This window comes from Cyphomyrmex costatus, unplaced genomic scaffold, assembly GCF_001594065.2.
Source record: "Cyphomyrmex costatus isolate MS0001 unplaced genomic scaffold, Ccosl1.0 scaffold241, whole genome shotgun sequence".
Taxonomy (NCBI): domain Eukaryota; kingdom Metazoa; phylum Arthropoda; class Insecta; order Hymenoptera; family Formicidae; genus Cyphomyrmex; species Cyphomyrmex costatus.
The window spans coordinates 568,054-595,757 of record NW_017276489.1 but is presented as its reverse complement, the minus strand read 5'-3'; the positions used below and the strand labels follow the sequence as shown (position 1 = coordinate 595,757).

At 39.3% G+C, this 27,704-nt stretch overlaps 1 protein-coding gene across 1 annotated transcript; it reads right to left on the bottom strand.

Annotated features, from left to right (window-relative positions):
- LOC108774321 (putative GPI-anchored protein pfl2) lies at positions 1 to 25,402 on the bottom strand. Its single transcript, XM_018540396.1, has 10 exons — positions 25,396 to 25,402; positions 22,952 to 23,389; positions 18,587 to 18,658; positions 6,532 to 6,907; positions 5,438 to 5,606; positions 4,400 to 4,583; positions 1,980 to 2,245; positions 1,052 to 1,550; positions 739 to 876; positions 1 to 600 (listed from the first exon to the last, which is right to left on the bottom strand). Exons 2-10 carry the CDS (start codon positions 23,256 to 23,258, stop codon positions 194 to 196), a joined length of 2,418 nt encoding a protein of 805 aa, XP_018395898.1. The 5' UTR covers positions 23,259 to 23,389; positions 25,396 to 25,402; the 3' UTR covers positions 1 to 193.
- Between the last annotated feature and the right edge of the window lie 2,302 nt (positions 25,403 to 27,704).

Genomic DNA, 27,704 nt, shown 5'->3' with positions numbered 1-27,704 from the left:
TCGTAAAATATTTCAAATTTAAATCGCTCACATTCTCGCTAATTCATCACTAACATATCTAAGCGATTCCAACAAATAACAAAAGATAGATTTACTTTAGACAAACATAGAATTAAGATTTACTCGCAACACCAGCAAACTGTATTTTGATATTCCAGCGCAATCAGATTAATTTTGCTTTCCCTTGATTCTGTCAGACAGTCGAATTTGAGGTCGAAGAGGGTTGTGTACTGGAAGCTGTCGCCGCCGTCGTTGAGGGTGCTGTCGACGTTGACGGTGAGCTCACCACGACGACCGGTTTCACTAAAGTCGTGGTGTTAAGATACTGAGCGTTTACAAGCGGCATTTGTCCCACGGACTTGAGGATGGGAGTGGTGATCATCTTCCCTGCGAGACTCGATGGCGCTAAGATGTGAGCAGTCACCTGATTACCTTGGGAGACGACAGTCATCGGCGTGACAATTGGAGTCAGACCGGAGAGGGGCGTATGCTGGCCGACAATGTGAGCTATACTCTCTGTAGATGGAGAATTTTGCATCATTGTCGAGGTTGGCTTGCCCGTAGCCGTTTGAAGTGACACTCCATGACTTAAAGTTAATCCTGCAACCACAAAATAATAAATATATCAAGCTTTTTTTGCCGCACCATTTTAACATTTTAACATGTATGCGGTAACTCATAGCAAGAGAATGATTATCCGAATAGCTATAGAACTAGAACACGAGTTGTCATACACACCATTTGCTGGAAGTATATTCAATTCCGCACCACCGGGAAGTCTTGCCAATTCTGAACCATTTCCGCCAACAAGTGTTACACCACCAACCATCTTATGCGTGTTCTGCGCATCTCCCGTTCTTATTCTCGTCTGAGCGTCTACAACACGACGAACCAGTTGTATTTAAAAAAATCTAAGCACTTTTCATGGAAAATAAGAAATAAACATCATCTTATGAAATCTTCGAATCGTAGAAAAATCCGAAAAAAGTATCGTGCACGTGGATTTTACGATCAGATTTGTATTAAATCTATCTATAAAGTATATACTCACTCGATACATTCAACGCGGGCGAATGCGTAGCAAGGACCAACGATCGACCCTCATTCCCCGAATGCACAAAAGTGACGGGTCTAACATCATTCGCAGACGACTGTACGGCCAGGGCTAGCGGCCTATCGTTATTGGACAGATTAGAGTGCACAAATGTTACTCTGTTGTCGTTGGCGGTGGATGAGTGAACGACCAGCGCTACGGGTCTTGGCTCGTTTCCACTGTTTGATTGCACTGCGATCAACGGTGACCGAGATTGATCCGAAGAATTCTGCACCGCCAATGTCAAAGGCCTAGATTCATTGTTGCCAGTAGTGTGGGTGACTAAGAGCTGCCGCGTATCACCCGGTATTACCCTGAGTCCTGGCCCGATGTGTTGCAGGGCTGGTACGATAGTCGCAAGACCCTGACTCGTGTTCAACATCTGAGCACTGATCGGCAGATGCAATTGATGCGGCTGCTGAACTATACTGGTGGTGGACGACGTAGCGATTTTCTCCTGAAATAAAAATGCCAATTTCGTCTGGCTTTCTAAATATCAATCTTTAATAATTTTAATCTAATAAATCTATAAATATATTTACATACGTTTTAGCAAATTTAAATTTGATGTGCGCTATATGAATTTTCATACACGCGTTCGACGAATCCAGGCGAAACAAAGAGCTGAATAAACACGAAGGGACAAACTTGCTTCGAGAGCATGGATGGTGTCATCATAAGTACCAAATTTACACGACAAACACAATATGACATAAAGGCATGTCGCGCATTTTCAAAGCCGTTTCCAGTAATAGTCTGTAAGCGGCTCTGCAAATGCGTGATATCTTGCTCTAGCATCAATTTATTGCAAAATCACGATATTTATGATCTCGCCTTAGATATGATGCAAAAATAACTTCATTATTTTATTTAGAATGGAACATACTTGCGCTGGAGTAGAAATGCTGGATGCGGATGTCGTTCCAGTAGTCGAACTTGCAGGTGGACTCTCTCTGGAACTTCGTGCAAGATTCAGATCCTGCGTTTGGCAAACGACACCCGCGGTCGGGGCTTGACTATGAATATTGGAAGTCGTGCTAGTGGATTGTAATGCTTGCGGGGAACTGGCCGTTGTCACACTGTTTAGACTGCTCGTGCTGCTATACCTCGTGCCACCCCGTGATAATCCAGTAATGTCAACCTCTGTATTTTCTAAAATTTGTTAAAAAGATTTTTATCATTTCTTAAAATTGGCGTGTCACGCTTTTTTGAAGCCTCTATTCGTTGAGGCAGTTAAAGTAATCCGAAAATGGTGAATTTTAGTAACAAGGAATTTTCGGGAACGCTCTTTTAAAAACATGGTAAAAATTATAATAATTAAAAAAGACTTATCCAATATGGCGGACGGAAAAGATGCGAAAATCTTAAAGGTTTTCCGATTTCGGCGAAATTTGGATTAAGGGGGCTTACGCGGACGCTGATTTCGAATCCGTGATCAAAATTAGGAAAATCCAAATGGCTGATCCAAAATGGCGGACGGAAAGTGTTGCGAAATACATAAAAATTTAAAAATTTCGGCGAAATTTGAATTAAGGGGGCTTACGCGGACGCTGATTTCGAATCTGTGATCAAAATTAGGAAATTCCAAATGGTTAATCCAAAATGGCGGACGAAAGTGTTGCAAAATACATAAAAATTTAAAAATTTCAGCGAAATTAGGTAAATGGAGGTTACCGCGAACGCTGATTTTGATTCCGTGTTCCAAATTTTTAAATTCAATATGGCAGATGGAAATGTTGCGGAAATCAATAAGATTTTCCGAATATGACGAATTTAATAAGACGCAAAGAAATGTAATTATAATTTAAAGCTTAATCGACTATGCTTTGGTGTAAATTTTGTAAGAGAAAATTATATGGTCGTTCAAAATAAAAAGAATCGCGCGCGTAGCGCTCTGTGAAGTTGGTACTCCTAAATGCGAATATTGGTAATATCATTACTGCATTCGTTTGTCCACTATTTGTCCACGTTTGTTCACCCGTTATTTTCTTTGGTCCACCCCGCAAAAAAAGGTTATACACAAAAAAAAATTGTAACATCCCCAAGTGATAATTTTTCATAATTATGTACGGGTATCGTTTGTCCACAACGCGCACGTGATTGTCCACCTATTATTTTCATTTGTCCACCCTATTTTTATTATATTTTTCGTAATAATGTAAAATAATCACTTCGGGGTGTTACAATTTTTTTTTATGCATAACTTTTTTTGGAGGGTGGACAAATGAAAATAACGGGTGGACAAACGTGGACAAACAGTGGACAAACGAATGCAATACTGATTTTACCAATATTCACATTTAAGGTGTCAACTTCACAAAGCAGCTCTGTAAAGTTGGAATTTGTAAATGCGAATATTGGTAATATCATTATTACATTCGTTTGTCCACTGTTTGTCCACGTTTGTCCACCCGTTATTTTCATTTGTCCACCCTCCAAAAAAAAGTTATACACAAAAAAAGATTGTAACATCCCCCAAGTGATTATTTTTCGAGTTCGTATCGATTGCTTGAGAATTCATTTTACTAAATTAATGATTTTTTCGAAAAAATACGAATGAAAAATATCAAAAAAAACGAAGAACAACTGAATAAGATTAAAAGAAGACGAAAATCATCATCTTCATGACTATTTCAAGAAGCGGGGAAAAATAAAAAAATTAAAAAATTACGAAAATCAGTAATTTAAAATGAAGACAGTTAATTAAAACTAACGGAAAAAAAGGAAAAAACAAATAATAATCTCATAAATTAGACAAATCCGGAAAAAAATTTTAAGGATGTATAAATGCTTAAATTTTTTAAAAAATTAAGTAAAGAAAGAACCTACGTTGTAATTTTAGGGGGATTAATAAACCAGTTTGGTCTTTTCCAGATTTGTTTGTGTATCTCCAATAATTCTGAATCGCGCGCGTAGCGCGCGCAGAAAAAAGCTAGTTAGATAAAAAACGTTGATAAAACGTTAATAAACTTTATGTCATAAAATAAAGAAAAATTAGATAGACATACAACAAAAACAGAGAAATTTTTTTCTCAAACGAGAATAAATAAATGGAATATATATATATATATATATTCAGAAAAAATAACATACAAAATATTATGAATAAATTTATAGAATTTTTTCCAAAATAAAATTTCCACGCATGTTTATTTAATTGCTTTTAAGTTACAGCTAAAAGAGGATGAAATAAATCTGCTTGTAAAATAAAGGAGCTTTAACTAAAAAATTCTTCCATTATGAGATCAAAAAAACAATCTCTTCGATATGATAAAATTTATCGTTTTAATTACAAATGTATCTCACCATTTTTGACGGCTGTCACATCCGCCCCAGGAATCTGTTCCAGCAAAAGAGAATTGATGTCGATATGATCCCAAGTTGCATGAAGTTCTTTCTTTAATGCAACTAATCTCTGTTGAGCCGCAATTTTTTCTCTCGCGAGTCTCTCCATCTCATGTTCATAATCTCGTTCTCTTTTTCGCAATGCCTAAGAAACGCATAAGAAACATTTTTCATTATTAAAATCTTTCTTTTTTAAATATTGCCTGTTACGTAACAAACTTCTTTTTGTCTCCTCGACATAAGTATATGTATATCACAGTAACATATTTATTAAACCATTAAAATTATTTATTAAAAAATCCAGAATATTTGTAACGTTTTAAAAAAGCATTCAAATAATTATTTATTAATAATTATTCATTAAAGAGATGTTTCTATATTTTCTTTCATGTGGAATTAGCTTTTTTCCCGATTGTGCCATCAATCAATAAGATAACGGATTAAATCTGTTTTCAACACAAGATTTATGTTTAGACAGTTTTAGTGTTGATGCCTCCGCCGTTTTTGATGTCCTAACGAGATGCATCGTGCGTAATAGTCGTCGACATTGGACGATAAAAGTCTGGAGAGTAATGCGCGCTGTATGTACGTGCCGTGCGGCGTGACACCGATGGCCGTACGGTCACGTGGAGTCGATATAGGTAATCCGTCTTGTAAAAAAATGCAATGCACGCAGAGATACGATATACGCGAGAGAGAAGGGAGGGAGCGATCGGCAGGGATTTACGGTACAGAGGTGGGGATGCGAATCCCCGAGAGGGGAAAGATTAAAAAAACAGAGCGCAAGACAAGGAGAAGTTTTTCACGAGACATTACGAATGTGTGATAGAACTGATGGAAGACGCAGCTTCTGAATATCTTTTCTTCACGTTGTCTGGCGTTGGTGATTGCTCGAGAGATCATGGCTTATCGTGCAATGTCTTGTGACAACAGCAAAATAGAATGGAAACATGGAATACGCTATAAATAGTGTATTTTACATAACGGGCTAAAACTTGCCTGTATGTATTTGTTCGCTGCATGGAGAATAGAGAGATTCGAAGACTTTTTTTCGTCTTGCGATGGTAGCTGCCTCTTTAAAAGTTCAAAACACTCCTTCAGATGCGCTCTCCGATTCTTTTCCAGCTTATTGTGTACTTCCCTAGTACCAGATCGAACTACACACGCTCTATAATAAGAAAATATAAATTATAAAACAATACATAAATACGAATAAATAAAAGAATAATTATTTCTCTATCTCCTTCTGATTCTTAAATTTATGAATTTAGGATAGCCATATTTTGCGGATCTACTTTTCTATACGTGTTCTCCGCGGAAAGGACGGTTTCGTTAAATTATTAAAAATTTTAGCTAGATACAGACCTGAAAATTATTTTATTGGACCAGGTAGAATGTTAGAACACAAGATTCCTACGTAATTATTTTGATGGTCCAACAAAATCATTTTCATATCTCTATCTAGTTAGATATTTAAATACTTGAGCAAAATTTCGTCCTTTCCGTAATATGCAACGCGATCGCGTAACGCTGCGCCACGCGTTATCGTCGTGCAATGCAACGCGCTGAGCGACGCATCGTGCACGTGCCATTCACCCTGGACACGTGCACGGCGTAAATAGGTATAGCCGCCTGTAACATCGGCGACGGCGTCGCTCGTGCACGGAGAGGAGCGGAGAGAAGAGAAGATGAGGCGAGAACGCGCGAAGCAACAGGCTGACGTATCGACTCGCGATGGAATGTGTCGGTGTCGCCGCGTAAGTATGCGTCCATCATAGACACATATTATCGAATCCATTTTAGAATTCAATGAATTCGAATGTAACAGGTATTGATAAGATACGATGCAACAAATAAATAGATTAACAAAACCTTTTCCTAGCTTGATCCTCGGTCTAATTTTTAATTCTTAGTTTAATTTTTGCGTAACTGGGATTAGTCCGTGATACAACTAAAAACAAAATTATTATAAACAAAATTCGTACCGCTAAATGTTGAAACGGAAAATAGTCTGGGCTTATACGATACCTCTAAAAGAGGACGCAAAAATAACGCAAAGAGAAATATATAGAAATTTATATAAGCAAACTTACCCAGTTCGGTGCTTTTTATTGTCGTGGCTCGTTTCGTCAATAACGAGGTTGCCCACATTTTGCTGAGATTGATTTGGATTGTGATTCTCCATATAATGATTATGTGTATTATGATTATCGCTATGATGATGATGTTGCTGATGATGTTGCTGCTGTTGCTGATGGTGTTGTTGCTGTTGCGGCTGCTGTTGCTGTTGCTGCTGCTGTGGTTGTGAATGATGGTGAGGATGAGGATGGTGAGACATGGAATGAAGCGCAGTCAGCTGAACAGAGGTTGATCCAGTCGAAGACGGCATGACTCGTGTATTGGAGACCACAGAAGTATCTCGGAAATGTGTTGAAAGGCTCATTCTGTTGTTCTCCAATGGTTCTTCTTCTGCAACATCATTAAAATGGCTTTGTTTAAAATATTAAGTGATAATTAGAAAGTTTATCAGTTTATATTTTTAAGAAATAAATCGGAGCTTTCTAAGATAAATAATAAAAGATTATTATTTATCTTAGAAAGCTCAGAAAAGATCTTCATTATTTTGTGATATTCGTAATATTCACTTTTTTAAAATTACTAGTTTAAAACGATTTAAAAATAAGTTCTTTAATTCAAATAAAAAAGGTATACAGATATATAAATGTGCTTAGAAAATATCAACAAGATATTTTATTAGAAATAAGAAACGTTTAAACTTTATGTATTACGTTTAAATAAATGAACAACCGAGGGATATACATCGTTTGATAAATTGTCGGAGCATTAATTCTGATACTGTAGAAGTCAAAATTTTATTGCAGTGACTTTATTGTATCATCCCGAAACTTTCATTCTGAATATAGGCACATTCACAAGAGCCACTATAATTCCTGAGATTCCACAGATGCAGACGACAAAGCTCTCGGCTTGCCATTCTATTCTATGCTCGAGCTTGAATGGCCACGCTTTCGCCTAAGATTAGCAGATATTTTCTGAAGTGGTGATGGCTTCGAGCGGGTCAATCCTTTCGTCAACAACTTATTTCTTGTACAGAATATATTGGAAATTATTTCGATAATTCACTTGACACCGAATTTTAATTTATATATAATATTATGTTATTTGTAGTATTTATACAAATATTACAAATAATTACTAAAAAGGTACAATCAAGAATGTGACATATTACATACTGACAACGAGTAGCACTCAAATATATAGAATATAATTTGTTATATGAAATTTTGTTTACGAGAAAACCAATTTTGAAATAAGAATAACGATATTTTCTCATTATATTGTTTAATATAAATGATTTTTATTTGCATTGTGACATAAATAGTCCAATGATTATTGTAGGTATCAAAGTGCAAATATTAGGTTATTTAAAGCCGTAATCACACTACAGGCTCCCGATTTTGACTCCCGATTCCCGATTAATAGAGAATCATTTTGCAAGTAATCCCTGTAGAATATTAAGACCCAGTTACATCTATCGTAAAGCCGTAATCAGACTACAGACTCCCGATTCTTGACTCAGAGTCGATCGAATAGAGTTCTATTTTCGAGTCAGCAGTCAGAGTCGGCTGCCTTGCTGTGATTGGTTGAATTATAGTCAGGAGTCCGAGTCAGAAGCCTGTACTGCTTGTAGTGTGATTACGGCTTTATGGAGCTGCCAATATCTAGGAAAAAAAACAAGCTAAACTAACCCAGTTCGGAATATACCCACAATAGACATTACGATAGATGTAAATGGGCCTTTATGCGAGAATATCTTGAGCCATAAAGGTACTTTTTCATGCGCAGCACGCTGCAGCAGCAATTCGTTACTATTGGTTAAGAATTTTATGTAAGCTAGATGACGTACTTCCGGCGCAAATATATTTTGCCGCAGTTCGTTGAAGTTGAACCGAACGAACAGCAAGCAGCAAGTGGCAAAATCGAGAAAGCGTACAATATGTCCGTCGTTTCATTATAAAAATATTATTTATTGCAATAAATATTAGGAAAATAAACGAAAAATGGCTTCGGATAAGGTACGGATACATGTTTGTAAATTAGATCATTTTATACTTTACCACAAATTTGAAAAAGTAAAGTGTAAAGTATAAAATGATCTAATTTACAAACATTCGTACCTTATCCGAAGCCATTCTTCGTTAATTTTCCTAATATTTATTGCAATAAATAATATTACCTCGATTTTGCCGCTTGCTGCTTGCTGTTCGTTCGGTTCAACTTCAACGAACTGCGGCAAAATGTATTTTGCGCCGGAAGTGCGTCATCTAGCTTACATAAAATTCTTAACCAATAGTAATGAATTGCTGCTGCAGCGTGCTGCGCATGAAAAAGCACCTTAAGGCCTATTCTTTTTACCGAACTGGTACACAGAGTGCAATAAGTTGAAGTGAAACAGATACACGTTTGTTTCATTTCAACTTATTGCACTGTATGTACCAGTTCAGACAGTGCAGGCAAAAAGAACAGGCCTATAATCACACTACTGGTTCCCGACTAGGGTTGGACATGTATCAAACTCAACGTATTATACGTGATTTCATACATGGATGAAACTATGTATAATACATCGTGGGTTTCAGCTATGTAGTAAAATGGCGCTTCACAGAGTGAACTAGAAAAAGTGACTAAGTTTCGAGCATTCCTCTCTCATTCGACTGTAAGATGGGAATACAGGCCTATAGTTGGTCGGTTCTTGTACTCTAACCCAACTTTAACTCTCGGTGGAAACATAGTCAGTGAAAATTTATAAGCTGACCTATTCACCTATGCTATGTGCATATTGCACATGTGCAATAATGATTAATGTCAACAATCAAATTGTTTAGTCTATGACTATGATATTTGGCTAACGCCAAATCAATATCATGTGAATGAGAACGTTTTACTTTATCTGTGCTCATTTCCAAATCTATAGAAAAATAGAAAAAAGTTGTTAATACCTAACAATTAATTTGGATAGGTTATAGTTTTATTTAGCTATGATTTAATTTACTTATTTTACTTACATTATTTTATATATATTTTTAATAAATGATACTTTAGACGCGTGTTTACGGCGCTTAACCTTATTAAAGTTTTTAAGCCTATCGCACTACGCATATAAATGATGTCTAGAGACGTAGAGTAGAAATACAGACCCGTTGAGCATCAAAATGTGCTATCAACCTTATCAGTGCTGTGCTATAACCTATATTTTATGAGAAATGGGTTTAATACATGTTTTATATACGTATTATACTTACATTTTATACGTAGGAAATGTAGGAAACCTCTTGCAGCGCTAAATTTCTCAACCCTGTTCCCGACTCTGACTCGACTCGGATTCCCGACTATAATTCAACCACAGCAAGGCAGCAACCGACTCTGACTACCGACTCGAGAATAGAAATCACTTTATTCGATTGGAGTCTGGAGTCTGGAGTCGGGAGTCAGAATCGGGAGTCTATAGTGTGATTAGGGCTTTATGCCGGTATCACACTAGAGATTGAAGATTCGACTGCGTTCACGTTTGCGTCTGTTGACCAATCAAAAAAGATTGCTGGCCAGCAGCACTTGTTTTTTTGTGATTCAACTAGTATACACTTTTGGAACTTGAAGTGAAACAGGCATATGTTTGACATTTATTGAAAGCGAGAAAGAGAGTTCTAGTGCAGTTTAGTGTAGAAACGGAAAACAGGCCAATAATCTCCAATCGCTAGTGTGATACCGGCATTACGTTAAGAACGTCGTGCTTTGAATGGCGGTTTTCCTGGATAAGAAAGATTAACAAATTCGTGAACGGCCGTAACGTCTCACTACCGGCAGGGTAGAGCAGGTTCTTCTCTCTCCATCCTCCAACTTCGCTATATTCACCGTCGGCACGATAAATTAGCGCAGCACGTGTACGCACATGCAGTTAACTCATTCATGTGCAAGTCGACTTGGCAACGACCGACCCGTCGCATAGCTCGCGTCTCTTCCTAAATCTATTCCTAACGTTCAAAGACGTGCATCGTGTGCGTATATCTGTAAAGAGAGGACAACAAGATACCGAGAAACTAACGAACGGCACTGCGGAGGAATCAACCGCGGATGGTTAATTTCTACAAAACGCAACACGCATCTGTACCGATTTACGTCAATTCGCAGTCGACAGATCTTCAAAGAGTGCTTATCGAATAATTGATTAAACTTGGAATCTATTGACACTTTGATATTTCAGTTGAAAGATAAATTCAAATTCAAACTAGTTTAATCATTAAAAATTAAATTATACACACTCTGTGTATACAAATATTATCAATAACATATGTAGTATTGAAGCGTCAGTCTAATAAATCATCGCTGCAAATCATATACATCCCATGATTCTGAATTGACACGAAATTTTTTTCAATGTTTTTTGTCGCAAATTACAGAACGTCTCTCACATGTGTACAACTCAATCAATCTTGATTGTCAATCAATCTTGTAGATAAAAACGCAGTTAACAAACATTAGCGAGTTCAAAGCGAATGGCTACTTGTTTTCTAGTTTGCAGTAATAAATTTCGCACCCGGCATTTGCACGTTCGCTTACATGCGAGCGGAACCAAGAAGTGATTTTCCTTTCAAATGATATGCCAATCGGTTCAACGGGTTTTTTTTTTCGCGAGCACACGAGTATCAGTAGTTTATTCGGCGTGAGGAATGTATAATGTATGTTACAGGATAACACCGCATCGCGCGTTAAAAAATCACACGGGGCTACTTGAAAAGTATTATTATCGTCGCCATCCTATGATTTCTTGAAGGTGCATTCCCGATATATGCACCGCATTCCTGAATGCGTTTGAACCTTACAAGGTAAAAATTTGTTAATGGACAATTCTTGAAAACTTCTGTTTCTCTATATACATTTAAAAGGAATAAGCGTGACGAAAGAATGATACATTGATATTGTTAAATTAAAAATATTAAAATTGTATAAAAATATCATAATTTACGATTAATGTATTTAAAATCTATTTAGTCACATTATACTGACGAAACTGTACGTAAAACTTATCGAATATGATTTTATTTTAAAATAAAATTCCAATTTTATTAATTTCAAGTGTTACGCTGGAAAAAAATTAATAAATTTTAAATAAAACAAAGCCATTAATTTAATTTAATTACGATGTTTTTATTAAGTAAATAATTATTTACTGTAAGTGAATGTTCAATTACTACTATTCAAATAGTATTTATTAAAATGTAATACATTTTTCTCAATGTATGCCTTTATTACAATATTTACCTCAATACGCAACTCCAGCATGCGACAAAAGGTACACTTGATTGCAACATATTATGTTAATACAAATATGTCATATAAAATAACAGGAATAATGTCGATTCTGCATCAAACTGTACGGATATTATCAATCATATTAACCAATCGTATTATTATTATTAGTCATTCTGAATTAATATGCATTAATTAATAGTCCGTTAAGATCTCAGTGTTCTCTGTGAATGTAAAAATAGATATCGGGAACGAGATTCTTAAAAACCCATCAACAGTCGCGGCAAAATCAAACATCCACAAGTCACGACGGATCGTGATTTCTGGAGAATCGGCAAAATTTTTACTTCTCCAAAGAAAAATTCCATTTGTGGGAGCAACGTTCGAGAACGCACGTCATTTCCACTGACGTAACATATGATTTCCTCGTGAGAATGACCGCGTTGGTTATAACGTCCTTCAGAAAATCACTCCATTCTCCCTTTCTTTCCACTTAACGAGAAAGAAATCCGCATGCACTTGTAATCATCTGCGCATGTTCGTGGATAATCTATATACACGTTTAAGTGATCAGTTAGTTATCGTTGAAATGAAACATTACTGTATAAACTTGTGTAAATTATGTACAAATATTTGCACTTTACAGAAATTATGAAATAGAATTGCATTTTAACGTATTATTATGTTAATTATTCTTAAAATATTAAATTTTTTTTCTTTTATAATGAGCAGTATTTATATACACATTGATTTCTCTGCTTTTTTTAAATGCATTCTTTATTTTGTTCGATACGAGTCAATTATTTGCTCGTCAGCGCAATTACGTCAACGTATTCATTATCGAATCTTTTGCAATGTTTTAGATTTAACATGGTCGAACGCTTGGAAAAGAGGATAAAGAGGAAAAAAGGAGAGAGGCCAAAAGAAATGTATAGTAGCTGCCATTCTGCACTTAGCAATAAATAATATCTAAGAAACAAATTTTGTTTACTACATTATATACATACTATATGTTGGGAAGAACCATTTTAATCGAATTATGCAAAATATCTTGCTTTATTCGTGAGTGTTGGCATATGCATGCTGCATCTATAAATATCTAGCTCAAGTAAACAATCGTTTCTTTTTTTTCCCCCTCTGTTTTGCCAATTTGGGATTTTTTCGTAAAAATCGGTAATCGGTTATTGACTACTAGCGTATAACATAATATTTACATTCCTCGCATTTTCTACGCTTTGCATATCTCATTTCTCGCACGCTCAACTTGATAGTCGCGAGGTATAGGCGCTATTTGACTTGGAAATACTCTACGAACTATAAATAGTCCGATTTCCATATCTTGTATCCGCAGACATACTTCAAATTCATGGCCCTTGACGATTCTCGTCGAAATCACGCTGGCGAATTCGAGTCGTTTTTAGAAAATGCATGCATTGCAAAGTAGTGATAAAACAAGTGAAACTCCCAACTCAAAGTTAAGATTGAGGATCGCGAAAATAATACATATCCAGAATGCGGCATTCTGCATCGATAACTAGAGAGCAAGGAGAGTCAAAAATCAAGCCAATTCGAAGAAATAACGACGGAAGGATGCGATGGCAATCTCTCTCTTATCCATGCAAGAAATCAGATATACAAGCGGAAAATACAGTAATCAGATGTTAATGAAAATCGTGGCCGTTTTTGAAACGATACCGTCGATAGCAAACTAATAGTATATTCGTACGATCCTAAATGATGAAGTAATAGACTAAAAAGACAAATTAAGAGTCATAACATTAAAATTTTAATCACGTAGTCAAAAAGTAAAAGAGAAACAATAAATTCGCAGACATAAATAATATATAACAGGAATAGACATTTCCAATAAAACTTAACCGTAGGTCTTCAAGACTTTACATGTTTCGACTCTTGGATTGAATCTTCTTCAGAAGTACAATTAAAAAACGTAGTGAGGACATCAGAATCATTGGTGTAAAATAAATTAAAAGATGAATCCATTTTTAGGGCAAGAAATCTGTCTAAACGTTGGTAGATCGATAGTAAATCTATGGAAGAATAATTAAATAAATCAATAAGTTATTAATATATAAATTGAGAAAAAAAAAATGATGAAACTTGTGAAAGCTTTCAGGAATATTACAAGTCTATGGTAATCTATGACACAAATTTAGCCCGAAGAAGTCAGAAATAGGAATCGTTTCTGAGCATTGCGTATTTTCTTTAAAAAAAGAAAAAGGATTTTTTTCTCAAAGTAATTTGCTTTAAGAGAAATTAATGGTAAAAATCGGATGTGATTATCTAAACGACACTTTGCTCGGAACACGCGACAGCACATATTACTTCTACTTAAAAGTAACCGTCTTCTTTAAGATTCGACGCAATTCTCGCGAGTAGCAATGCAACTTTTCAGCGCATAGTAGCGTACATTTGTGAAATAAAATCTGAGATGTCACTCTTATATCTTCTCGTGTTAATAAAATTGAAGACAGTTTGCCACATAGATGCAGACACTTTCTGCTACGTTTTCCACGCGAACGTTTCACTGCCAGCTTCGATCGAAATATTCACACAATCCGTGAAAATATATATGTCGACGCGTATCCATTCGTGCGCACGATACGTGATTTCGTCTACTTCGTGTGGAATATCTCATTTATAACAGTATGAAAATGCATGCCAATACTCTGTGCTGTTTACTTCGCCAATGTGAGTGAAGATAATTATAAGTACTGCGTACAAGAGATAATTTAACAAACACCGTTACAAAAAGTAATAATTGTTCATCTAATTTATACTTGCCATTTTTCAAAGAAGCGTTTTTTATACGTAAATTTAAATTTAAAAGCAAGTTATTCTATTTATCTTTTTTCTTCTACAATGTTCCAAGAGACTGCTACATAAAAGTTTTTACGCTATACTTCGTATTACATCGAATAACAGTACTATTTCTAAATACGATTTAAGAAAATGTGTTCTTAGAAAATGAGTGTTGACTTTTAACACGATATAGGTAAACATAAATTAACATTTTTCAGTAATTCACAAACAAATATATGATCAAAAAGAACGATTATTAGATTTTTTTGTTATTAACCTTCGGATGGAGGTTTGGGGAGAGAGTGTCTTCTACCGCTCCTCGCAGTACTTTGACACAAGATTATTAGATTAATATAGTGTAATATCGCATGCGATTGAATGTAAAAACATCTTATTCAGCTTGCTTCAAGTTTTCCGAGGTGGCAACACTTAAAAAAAAAAGCGACAGACAATATATGATAAATGATTAAAGAGTTTACCTATATCGTGTACATAAATTTGTCGAAACAATAAAATACACTATTAAATATTCTGAGAACAGCTATAATATTGAACGCGAAAAGACAGTAAAATCATGGCAGAAATCAGTCGCCGGGTGAAAGATAAAATTTTAGTGGAGCATCATTTAACCAAATCTTGTTTGCGAAACGATTCAAAATCAAGAGTCAACAGAATAAATCTTTGATGCGATCTAATTTTGTGGGAAGATCCCATTTCATCTTTGAAACGGTAGAAGCTCTATCATCACAAAGTCGTGTTTCCAAAGTTATTTTCTTGACTATTACGAAGAATATTCACACAGTAGAGATCGATAGTATATATGTTAGATATTCTAGACAAATCTGGAAATTTCGGAAAAATTTATATATTTAAGTGAAAACTCATAATCAATTTATTATTCAATTCTTTCACTACGGAAACATTCAGCGTAAATGACGGAACTGTCGCTCCAATGACTACAGACTTCTTCCTTCAGCATAAAATTAATATAATAATCCATTTGTTAGATTAATTCGATTAAATCGAAGATGTGACTGCTCTAATATTTTAGATAATAACAAAAAATTCAGCAAAATTATGGTATTTATTGTAAACGGGAAGTAACATGGAAAGAACGTTTTTGTTAAAGTATCTAAAAATCAGGGTTGGGTAAGTTAATGTTTTTTTTTAACTGAATAAAGTTAAAGTTAATGGCTTTACAAAATTAATAAAGTTAAGTTAAAAGTTGAGTTGAAGGAATAAAAAATTAACTTAACGTAAGTTAAGTCAATATTGAATTAACTCAAGTTGAATTAGTTGAAAAAAAAGTTAATTTTGAAAAAAATTATTTTTTAGATCAAAATATCCTAATTTTTCTTAAAATGAGATTAAATAATTACAATATAGATTATTAAGTAAATTAAATTTTTAATTTTTTTATTCACATGTGATATAAGTATATAACACATAACGATATAACTATAAAGTTATATAACTTTAAAAGAACAGCCAGCACATAGAAAAGATACAAGAGTGATTACATTTTTAAGAATTACATTTTAAGTTAAAAATAAACTATCAATAAAAATACAACGTATCGATAATGACAAAATATTAAATAATAACAAAACTCATAGTTCCTCAGAATCACATACATAGCATAAGACATTCCTTGAGATTTAGACTATGTTCGGACTATGGATTTCGACCTTAGTCTTATTATATCTTATTATTTTTCTAAGATATTTAAAAGAGATAAAAAAATTTTTTAACTTAAAAAAAAAGAGTTAAAAAGTCAACGTTTAAAAGTAACTTAGTTCAGTTAAAATTTAATGTATTTAAAATTAACTAAGTTAAGTTAAAAGTTATTAACTTTTTTTTAACTTTTAACGTTTTAACTAGTTACTATCCAACCCTGCTAAAAATTTAGTTCGATACAGATCTGAAAATAGTTGGACTACCAAAATTATTATGTAGGACACTCAAGATGAGGTTGCAAAATATTTTTTATAGGTTCGCACATTCTCAAATTGAATCTCCTACTTATTTTAATGATCCAACAAAATTATTTCCAAATCTATTATATTTAAATAAGGAATATTTTAGCAAATTATTTTTTCACGTGCAAATTCTTTTCATTTTACACGTATAATAAAGTAGAACGGTTCGATCTATTTGAATATACCTTCAGGCTGTACAACAATTCAAACAATTAACATTCGTTGGATTTGTTTCAAAAATTCAGAACATAAATAAATTAAAATTTCATCAAAATATATCCTATTAGCGAAATGTGAAGCATTTTAGGACGCATGTAAAAAAGGGACCTCACCAAGCAGATAGTGCCGTATCCATTTTTTCTTAGGCGGGGGTGGCGTCCAATCGGTACTGTGTCGCGGCGGTTCACCACCGTTGACGCAATCGATGATACCGACAATCCGTGTCGACGGTGGATTATTCGCATCCGTCAGCCCGCTCACGTTGTTATTCGTCTCGGCGACGACGGTGTTTAGACTCGCGCGCGATTGCATTATCGGCGACGTAATACCATCTGGCAGCAGGAGAACACCCATCTTCCTTGTAAATCGCGCGGATTGAAACTTCCGTTTTAAGCTGCTCTTCGCTTAAGCTTTCACTCTTTCAAGCGGGGAAAATCGATCGACCGGATGCTATATCCGCCTCTTCGTCGCTATCGCAAACATCGATGTCGTCATCGATGTCGTCGTCGTCGTCGCCGCAAATCGTTCAATTTTGCGACAGCCGACAATGTTGCCACTGCCCCGCACCGAGCGAGTCCGTCCAGGATGTGGACGAGAAGGTCGCGTGGAGAAACTGTCACGGAAATGTGAAACGCACGACGTGGAGAGAGGTCCGACGACGTCGCGGTACCGCGGTGGTAACGGTGACGGTTATGATTACGACGACGACCGCGACGGAGAAGGGAGGATACAACGAGGGCTAACAAAGTTGTCGGCGTGCTAGGAAAAATCCAAACTTTCGAAACGCGGAACAGCGAGTCCGCTCGAGCGATTTCGAGGGTCGCATCGCTGCTCGTCCACCTCATTCCTCGGGGGCGATCCTCGAAAGTACATCTCTCAACGCGAATTCCTCGGTGAAAATTGCGCCCATGTTCGATATGGTTGCGTCATTCATTTATTCATTCTTGTACGCGTTACAAACGAAACGTGGGACATTCGACAAGGGATTTGCAATTTGCGGAAGAAGAATCACGTTGATAGCGCAGAACGAGCACTTATCGATCTCGCACTTGTTTTTTATCGCTGCCTGCACTCGTGACTCCACGAATCGCAATTGACAACCCATGCCGTGTACATCATCGTTCTAACGCGATACGCCTGTATCTCCACGCACGCCAGTCAGCTGTTCCCGGAACTCCGTTCCGGGTTCGGCGATCGCGACCAGTCGATCGCGGCGATCGAGTAAAACTCGTACCGCGCGTGAGTCGCGGGCACCGACTGAAACCTAAACTTGCGTGCCGCCGCCTCCAGCCCGAGGATGACGTCCTCGTGCCTCCCTTCTCGTGCCAGACAGCGACGGTGGCGGTGGCAGCGGCGACGGCGACCCCCCCCCCCCTCTCCCCCCCTCCTATCCCTTCCGCGACAGTGACATCCCCGTCTTCGCAAGAATTGCCTCCAGTCACCACTCGGTGCGCGATCACTCTATCCTTATCGCGCGAAGGACTTGTTCCGCGACGACGTGACACGTTGGCACTCGAGATAACTCCGAACCCGTTGCGCACGTTCTATCTAGGGCACTGCAGCGATCTCCATGCACACACATGCAAACAGTGTCGGATTTAGCTACAGGCACGTGCCTCCATATGATTTTTCTCTGTCATACTTTCTTAAGACTGTTTCTCAACAAAACATCTGATGCATATAAATCGCATTACGTTACTTTTTACGCAGTGTCACAATATCAATCAACTTCCTTTACTTTTGGTTTAACGATACAGTTAATAACAATTAATTAATAACAATGCGAGAGCTATATACTCACCATCGATTATCAGCATCTTTTCTTCACAAAAGAGATCATCCGACTCTGTGCGTTCTCTTTTGCATTTGGCACCTGAGAACATAGAAATCGTTTATTCGTTACGTTATTATTTTATAAATAAAATAATATAAAATAATTTAAAAATTATAAAGACATACGAGAGGCATGTGCATTGCTCGCAAATTAAATAAAAAACTATGAACATATAGATCTGCTATTCAAACCTAATGAAGAAATGAAGCAAGATAAAGAGATGGCTGTTAATTTCAAGTCAAAGTTTATTCTTTACTGCGTAAAAAGTTATTTTTTCCCTCTCCGATGATAAGAGCGTTAATGCGATTACACGCACAAGCGTAGAGGGCGCATCTTCTCGCACGCACTTCTATGTATATCTCGTCTCCCTATCTATGCCAGATTTTCGCGAAAGCATTTCACGTCATAAAGGCGCGACTGGTGAATCCACAGGTCGATAAGGTATGAAAAATTGAAAGAAGCGCGTCTCCACGTGCTAGACTGGGGGTAGGCGAGGAGAATCCCCCCCCCCTCCCCTCCCCTAGAAAGGTCCGGACGCGATGGGTGGGAGTTGGAATCGAGTGGTGGGGGTCGTACAAGCGTGTAACAAGCATAAAGGTGGGGAGATACTCGAACTTGCCGGAGCAGCTCCACGACCGCAAAAGAACCGGCAACGTTGCAGATTGATCAGGACGCCACGCGGCCGTCACCGTAAGGTGGGGATTTAGCCGGGGACGACGCGCATGCGTATTTCAGCAGCCAATTTATCCGCGTGTTCACCGGTCGTTGCTGACTGCACTTCTATACTTTCCTTCTATCACTCACTGTCTCAAACTACATAACACCCATACATGATAAAGAATATATTCTTAAAAAGAAAAGTTTTTGAGTTATTTATATAGTTGCAGTTTATGCCGGCTATACTTAGCGCGCGAAAAAAAAAAAAAATAAATTCTATTAGTAACCTTTACTCTATCTGTTGATTATATCGATATAATCAAAACTGTAAAACGAAAAAGCGATCTCAAAAAGTTTAAAAAACATTTTAACGTGATAAATTTTTGGAATTATGTAAGCGTTTCACAATTGGCCAGTACACATCATATGTGTAATAATAAAAGAATTAAAAAACTGAGAAATCTGTGGAAGGATTTAATCGCACGTTTCTCATTAGACAAATAAATGGAACGAACTGAGGGTGACGCCGGAAATGATATAATTTCTCTCTCATAAACAGTGTTCGCATAGCTCGGTGTAAAATATGGGGGAAGACAGTCGCATTACGACGTTATAAAGTGGAGCTGCATCCTTCTGCCGCGTGCACGATAGATGGTCTTAAATGGTCGTTTAACACACGTTGCCTGTTACATCAGGTATAATCACGCACGCGCACCAGGATAACAGACCGGATGCGTGAAGATAGAGAGCAAATTACGCCCGCGGCGTTTAAACCATCCGCTTCGCGAATAAAGTTTCGCGCGCGACACTCGAAATTTTTCCATATCGAAGCAATCTTACTAATTAAATTGTACACATACAATAGAGAGTGAAAACGTATTCGTTTGTAAAATTCGTTCATTATACTTTATTGGTCAACTTTAATACACAGATAATTCCTCCCAGCACGTCTACACAATATTATTGAAAGATTAAAAAAACAGATGGAGAGAGAGAGGGAGGGAGGGGGGGGGAGAGAGAGAGAGAGAGCATATATCAGCTGCGCGAACGAATAGATGGCGCGCTCATGAATGAAGCGCGAGTGGCCACCGCACCGTGTAGTTTCAGAGTCAGTGACCGGATCGTCCCCCCTACCCTTCTTTTCCTCGTGTAGCGACTGAACACGCGCGATATCCAGGTTTACCACCACCATTACCCATTACTACCACTACCCTCTACCGTTGCATCTCACCTCTACGGTCACCATCGGTGTTCTCCCTTCTCCCGCCCCAAGTTTTGCGCCGCTTTACCTTTCCCTCCCTACATACCCGTGACGATTCGACCTCGTCGGATACCTCCAGCACTTCTCCTTCCCCCCTATCTGAGTCGCCCGACTGCCCCGCCCCGCCTCCCAACCCCTCTCTCTCCTCTCCCACTTTGTCTCACTCTGCATGCAAGTGGTTCGAACACGCGCGCACGTAGATTCCGCCACAAGCAAAAAGATGCGAAGCGCATGGCGAAGAGTCAGTCGAATATATTTTGCACTTCTTCGTCCTGTTCCCTTTTCCGCCCCCTCCCTTCGAACGAGCAAACCTAAAGCTTGCTCTCCCCTCTTACGTATATCTCGTTTTCTTTGTCTCCCCTCGTAACCCCTGTAAATACTCACCTTTATTCACAATGGACTTTCGCGCGTGTCTAGCTACGAGAAAGGGAAAATTCCATCGTCCTCGGTGCTTTCGAGAGGGAGACGTGTATTAAGCTCGGCTTACTAACAACCACGTCTGGTAATGCGGTATTAACGGTTGGAAAAACGCACGATAGTACTTGCGATACTATTATCACTACAGAACATTTTTCTTGTTTTCAGATTGCTTTGTATATTTTTCAAGAAATCTTGAAGTTATCGCAAAGTTAACGATATCTGCGATAAAGAGAAAAAAGGCAAACAGGAAAAGAGAGAGAGAGAGAGAGAGAGCCAGTGATGATTTAATTGCCATCGCGTTTCATGTAGCTTTTCTCACGAGTACTTGTCAAAGAAGTGGCATATTAACTTGGGAGAATCAGAGGGACTGTAAGGATTCGATAAGATTCTTGTGGACTTCGTGAACGCACAGGAATGGTCGACAAGTGAATAGGCTATATCTGCGAACGAAATTAGCACCAATCGCACAAAAGTATTGATATACAATACTACTTTTTCATTTTAAAATAATAAGTGATAGGGAACACCTCTAGAAACGGAGCCAATGCAAGGCCAAGGTAGGTCGGCGCTCGTTTCAAAGCACATCGTCTGACGTCTTAGGTTCGTCTTCGTTACTTTCTCTCCATGTTCGTCACGGTTGAGAAACACTGCCACGAGGTAAATCATACCTAATTTGGAGACGGTGAACGCGTGGTCATCGCACGCAACTGCGCGTGCCAGTGCTTCTCACTCGAAACAGACGTGATTGTCAACGCATGGTTATTGTTTTATAGATAGCAGATTTATATGTGTAGAGAGAAGGAGAAAAAGGCGATATATCTATCATTTCCTTTAATAGGACTGCCTACTCTCTCACCGAATATCTCGCAATAAATCTATTTATATTATTAACTGAATATTTGGAGCAAATATAATTATTTATATATCTTTCTCCGAGGATTGTTTGAATCGTACATGCGAAAAATTTATCGTTTCAAAAAAATGACTTACATTTATGTATCTGTTCTAATTCCGGAAAGGCAAAATGTTATCATTCCAAAAAAAAAAAAAAGATTATTTATTATAGATATATCTATCGATCGCAGTTTCGCAGTAATATATAATTCCTCGTATCGATATCGTCGATTTCTCTATCTAATCTAATCAAAGAGAAGCAAGGGCAGAATCTTATCTTCCACATTGTGACTCTTATTCACAGATCTGATAAAGGGTATACGCTTGGTGTATGTTTAGCGCAAACATAACTTTAATCGGACAACATCGCTGGAGTGCATTTCGTTTATATTTATTACTTCTGAAGCCTCTCCGTCTTATCATCGGAGGAAGATAAAGATAATATCTTACAGACACAACAAATGCGCTTTGCATATTCGTTCATTTTAGCAAGTTAAATCTCGTCGCATGATGACTCAATCGATATTTTTGCGTCTCGAGAAAGGGACGTAATTGTTATCAGCAGATTACTACTCACTACAGCCACGAGACTACTGCCACGGTACATAAAAATACATGTGTAAGCAATTGTCGCGTTTGATAATGCAATGGCGCAGCAAAATCGCGTAAGGCATTTACTCGCCGTTATCTATCGTTTGCGAAAAAAAAAGCGTAAGACAGTTTAAAGACAGCGCATTCGCTCGTGCACAGATTTGATATTTGCACAATGACAGCTATGTACGCGTAAACACGTTGATACTTTTTACTTCTAAGAGTGGGACTAGCATTTGAATAACAAAACAATTGTAATGTTTAACTTCGCTGATGCTTCAGTCTAAAATGATAGCGGAAGAAATTCAATTATGAAGAATGTGTTTTCATGAAACACTTGTCATTCATGCCGTCAACGACACGGCAATGAATGCGTTAAAGAAAAGAGTGTTGAACAAATGATGACTTTTGCGATTGTAAAACTCAACGCAATGCCATCGCCGCGTCTGTGATCGTAATAACGCATAAAAGCGTAAAAGGTCGCCGGAGAAGCAGCGCGTGGTACTCACCACGTGGCTCGCTGGAGGCATAAGTATGATTGGAGTGGGTCGGCGCAGGCGCAAACGAGTGCTGATCGCAGGAGGAGGAGGAGGACGAGGTACTCGCCAGGCGCTCCCGCTTCTTCTCTTCCTGTTCGACATAGTAGGCCGCTTGCAGTAACGTTTCCAGGCTCATCCTGCGGCCGGTCTGTTGCTGCCCTATGGATGTAGAGGGAAGGAGAACGCGTTGGTGATGATGGCGGCGATGCTGTTGCTGTTCCGCCGAGTCTCTATATTCGTCAACACCCGCCGTGTGATCGTTCTGGCTCCGCCGCATCGAACCGCCGGCGTCGCGGCAGCCACAGGCACCGACGCCGCAGCCGTCGTTGGTTCCGGACGCCGGCGATGAATCGGCAGGAGCAAGCCCAACCCCCTGCCCTCGCCCCTCCTCCTTCGCTGTTGCCGCTGCTGCGTGCGGAAAAAAGCGACACGTTAATTATATGCATCTCTCGATAAAAGTAATCTTTTTTTTTTTTTTCAACGACACGCATTAAAAGTTTTCTTAGGAAATGTGATTGTTGAGGGTGTCGGCGGCGGGCGTGATAACTTTTCGGAGTAAAGACGTAGAAGAAAGAAAAGAGAGAGAGAGAGAGAGAGATTACCATCGCGCATCTCTATCGCAATTCGAGAGGAAAATAAAGGGAATCTCGATTTACTTCGTCTTGTTTAGAGAGTGATTTTGTATCGCTCGCTAAAAGAAATACTGTGCATGTTAGATGCCGTTATCGAACTCATCTAGACGAGAGTGTCGTGGACGTCGCGGACACGGACCGGTGTGCCTACGACGTACGTCACGTAACGTACAACGCGTGACGTAACGTAGTCTCGCGCGCGGGAAGCCTTTCCATCCCCCACCCCCGGCCACCCACTCACGTCGCTCTTGCAACAGCGCATCAGACGGAGCGCGCCACGCAGGCGCGTCGCGGCTGGCTCTTTTTTCCTGCAGCGCAGAACGACAGCACGTATCTGCACGTATATCCCAAGCTCGCTGGAACCGAGCGGACTGCTTATAATAAAAGAGAAAAAGGCGAGAACGACGTGGGTCGGACACTTGAAAAATCACTTATCAAGCGCATCACATACAGATTTCCAATAAATGATAGCGTAGCCTCGGTGTAAACCTGTTTTCCCTCCGCCTCATCCTGACGAGCCCCCTCTCACGTTTCGTTAATCCATCATTTCGTGTGAAAACGAAATTTCTACGTGATTCTTATTTTATAATTGAACCGAGGATACACCTCTCCAGAATTACGCGTACGAGCGCGATATCGCGCGGCTGTTCGGAAATCGACAATTCACGGGATCGTGCAAACGTATAGCGGCGCTCTCGCGGATCGTCTTGTTCCCCCGCTGCTCAAAACGTGCGCGGTGAAAAAAGAAAGGGGAAACCGCCGGCAGGGGCGTCTCGTTACGTGGCGTTCGCGTGCGCGAAAACGGCCACGCGTTGTATTGTCGGCGCAAAAAGGAAAAAAGAATCAAACAGTCCTTGGCATAAAAAAAAAAAAAAAAAATAAGGAAAAGAGAGAAAAAAGAAATTTGTGCCTCTCGCGAACAATAACCACCCTGACATTTTGGCGCGAACGTTAATGCGACGAATAGATTACAATAACTCCCAAAAGCATATTTATAAACATTCTTTCGCTCTCCTTCCTCTTCAAGTATATTTGAAAGCCAGGTTACCTCGGTGGAGTCGCGAAAGCGGACGACGTCGGCGACGCGCGGTCGCGCTCGCGCTCGCATTCTCCGCGGGAGACGCGCGGGGTCGGCATGTGAAAATAGTGGAGGGAGTGGACGCGCGGAACGGAACGGAGCAGAGCGGCGTGGTGCGGAGCGGACGATTAGCCAGCGGCAGCGGAGAGACGTTGTCGCGTTGACGTCGTTAACGTCATCGTCGTCGTCGTCGTCGTCAGTAGCAGCGACAGCGGCAAACGAGACGTGCGGTGCTCGAGCAATGCGAGTCCTCGCGAAAATTCGAAGGAACGTGCTGCGACGAGGTCGAAAAATTGACAAAGCGACACGCACGTTAGAACGGTTGACGATGCACGTAACTCCCGACCAATCGCGACGCTCGCGGCCCGTGACGTCGCCGGCTGGACGTCACGCCATTGGCTAGTTCTATTATGGCACGGAAAACACGCCACGCAACCATCTCTATACACATGTTAATTAAATAGGCGCTAGTAACGGAGATAATGGTTCACCGAGACTCTCTCCCTCTCTCTCTCTCTCAGCCGCGCTCGCGCTCTGTCCCTCACTCGTTCTCTCTCCCTCACCCTCGCGCGCGCGGACGTCCCGCTTCGTCCCGCCCTATCACTCTTTCTCTCGAACGGGCGTGGTGGTTCGAGCAAGAGAGAAAGGTATAGAGTCCGAGATAAATAGAGAGATAGAAAGGGTTGTACCTCGGTGAAACTTACAGGTTGAAGCACGTTGTGTCCTGAAGCACGTTCCGGGCACGCACACGTTGGCCAAGTACAACACAAAGAGAGCGGTTCTTCAGGGTCTCTTTAACTCACTTCTGTGCTGAAAAACGATCGCCGATCCCTCTGTCAGCGCGCGTGATCTCCCGGATCGGATGAAAATTCTGCAAAGGCGGTCGACGACGATCGGCGAGTCGACGCGCGAGAGAAATGCCCGCGACCGCAAGTGCGACCGCGCGACGGAGCTGACTGTTTCGGAGCGCGCGGCGAAACGCGGGTTATAACCTGATCGATCTGGCGCGTGGCGGTGGCATTTTACAAGTACTGAAAACCACTGCGCATCAAACTGCCATGCTTGCTCGGCCACGATTCACGTGTCTAGGCACCGTGGCGCGAGCCAATCGTCGCGCAGCTCGTGACGTCACCCGGCTCTATCGACGAATGAACGTGGCCCATGTGACGCAGCAGTCCCGCTGGGCGTGTGAGACGAGGATCGCGGAGCGCCTGCCTTGGCGATGTCGTTCACTCGCTCGTCGTCGCCGTCGCCGCCGCCGTCACCGCCGCCACCGCCACCGCCACCGCCGTCGTCGTCGTCGTCGTCGCGGCGCGCTCGCGCTCGCGCTCGTTGTAATCCACGCGCACTCTCTCCGTTTATCTCAGTTCCTCAGACAGAGTCGCGCGTTTATCTCACCGTGAACGCGACTCGCCGCGCTTTCTGTGCGGAAGGTCCCTCCTGTCCTGCACGTTGCGCGACGACGGAGGTGTACGAGCGTACAGGCACGTACGCGCGATACGCGAGAGAACGACACGCGGAGCACACCCGACACCCGGCTCGCCCGGGCAAACACTCGCGCCTCCGACCGATCGCGGCGGCAGCGGCGTCACCCTCCGCCACCTTTTGTTACGTTCCTTCTCTGTCACATGGATCGACGCCGCGCGCGAGCGCGAATGCGCGCGCTGTTGCCACTTTTACTCGGCCTGCCGGACGGAGCTACGCTCTATTGTTTACTTTCGCCAGTGCGCGCGCGCGCCATGCGCCCACGAGGTCGTGAGTGGTCGCGCGGAGAGGCTGTGACCGCTGCGAAGTGACCGCAACTAACCCGCCAACTGCGGCTGCTAGCGGCTACAGCTGCTAGACTGCTAGAGACACGATCACGTAAAACTTTTTCCTCGGCCTTTTTTTTTACGAAGAAATTCTTTCGAACCCACGTCCTTGCTCGATTTTTGAAAAAGATCGACGATTCGAGCGAGCGCAATTATGTAAAATATAAATTTGTTGCTGGAATTTTTTATAATTTTTATCTCTTCTTTTGTCTTTTTCTCCGATATCTAGATTTATATCTATTTCATGTTTTTTTCTCATACATTTCATCTTTCTTCTTCCTTTCACATTAGACAAAAGGACAAAAGGTGATCAGTGCAAGAAATTCAGTCTTGGAGTATGAAAAAAGAATAGACCTATAGTGTAACTACAAAGAATAGACCTTGACAAAGCAAAGGAATATGAATGGTGTAAAAGTAACACAATGATTATATGTGTTTGAAATACATTATTGTAAAATAAATCTAAAGATAACTATAAATCAAATTGATTTGCTTTAACATGAGATTAAAGACTCGTACTATTAAATACGTTACGGTTGTCTTTACTTGTCTACTTTATATTTTGTTTCATTTGTGTACTAATTTCTTACGGAAATGTATTAACTGTTAAAATATATGTTTTTAAGACAAGTTTATTTGTACAAAAATTGTGACTAGATGTTACATGAAGTATTATATTCTCTATATTAGAATTTACTCTAAAATGAATTTCTGAAATCTTTATAAACATAACAGTAATCTAGAATATTTTTACAATTTCTGCAAAAAATTAAAACATGCTAATATTATACATATTTCATTTTGTATTATATAATAAGTATGTCACAAAGTATTACAGCTATTTGTAGAAATACATTTTTTTAATCACAAATATGTATATTGTTTTGCTTTGAATGGATATATAATATATATACTCTATATATAATATATTAAAGATTTTTAAATAATTTTTTACAAAATAATTACTTTTTTTTATATGAAGTATACTAACGTATGCATATTGTTACATTGTAAAACGTGTAATTTAAAAACATTATCAGAAAGTATATATTTTACATTTTCTGAGTTTAAATTTAAATATTTTACATAAATTTTTTACTATTCTATTTTCAATCAATATAACAATTGGTTATGTTAAAATCAATTATGGCAGATGACTTTATACAAATATAAATTGTAGTATAAATCTGCTCAGTTCCAAG

Bases quoted from the DNA above. Each gene is read 5' to 3' on its own strand.
- LOC108774321 (XM_018540396.1), bottom strand. From the start codon at position 23,258: ATGCGGCGGAGCCAGAACGATCACACGGCGGGTGTTGACGAATATAGA. The intron at 1,551-1,979 runs GTATGTTCCATT...TTTTTATTTCAG, and splicing joins GCATTTCTACTCCAGCGCAA to GAGAAAATCGCTACGTCGTC. The intron at 877-1,051 runs GTGAGTATATAC...GTCGTGTTGTAG, and splicing joins GCCCGCGTTGAATGTATCGA to ACGCTCAGACGAGAATAAGA.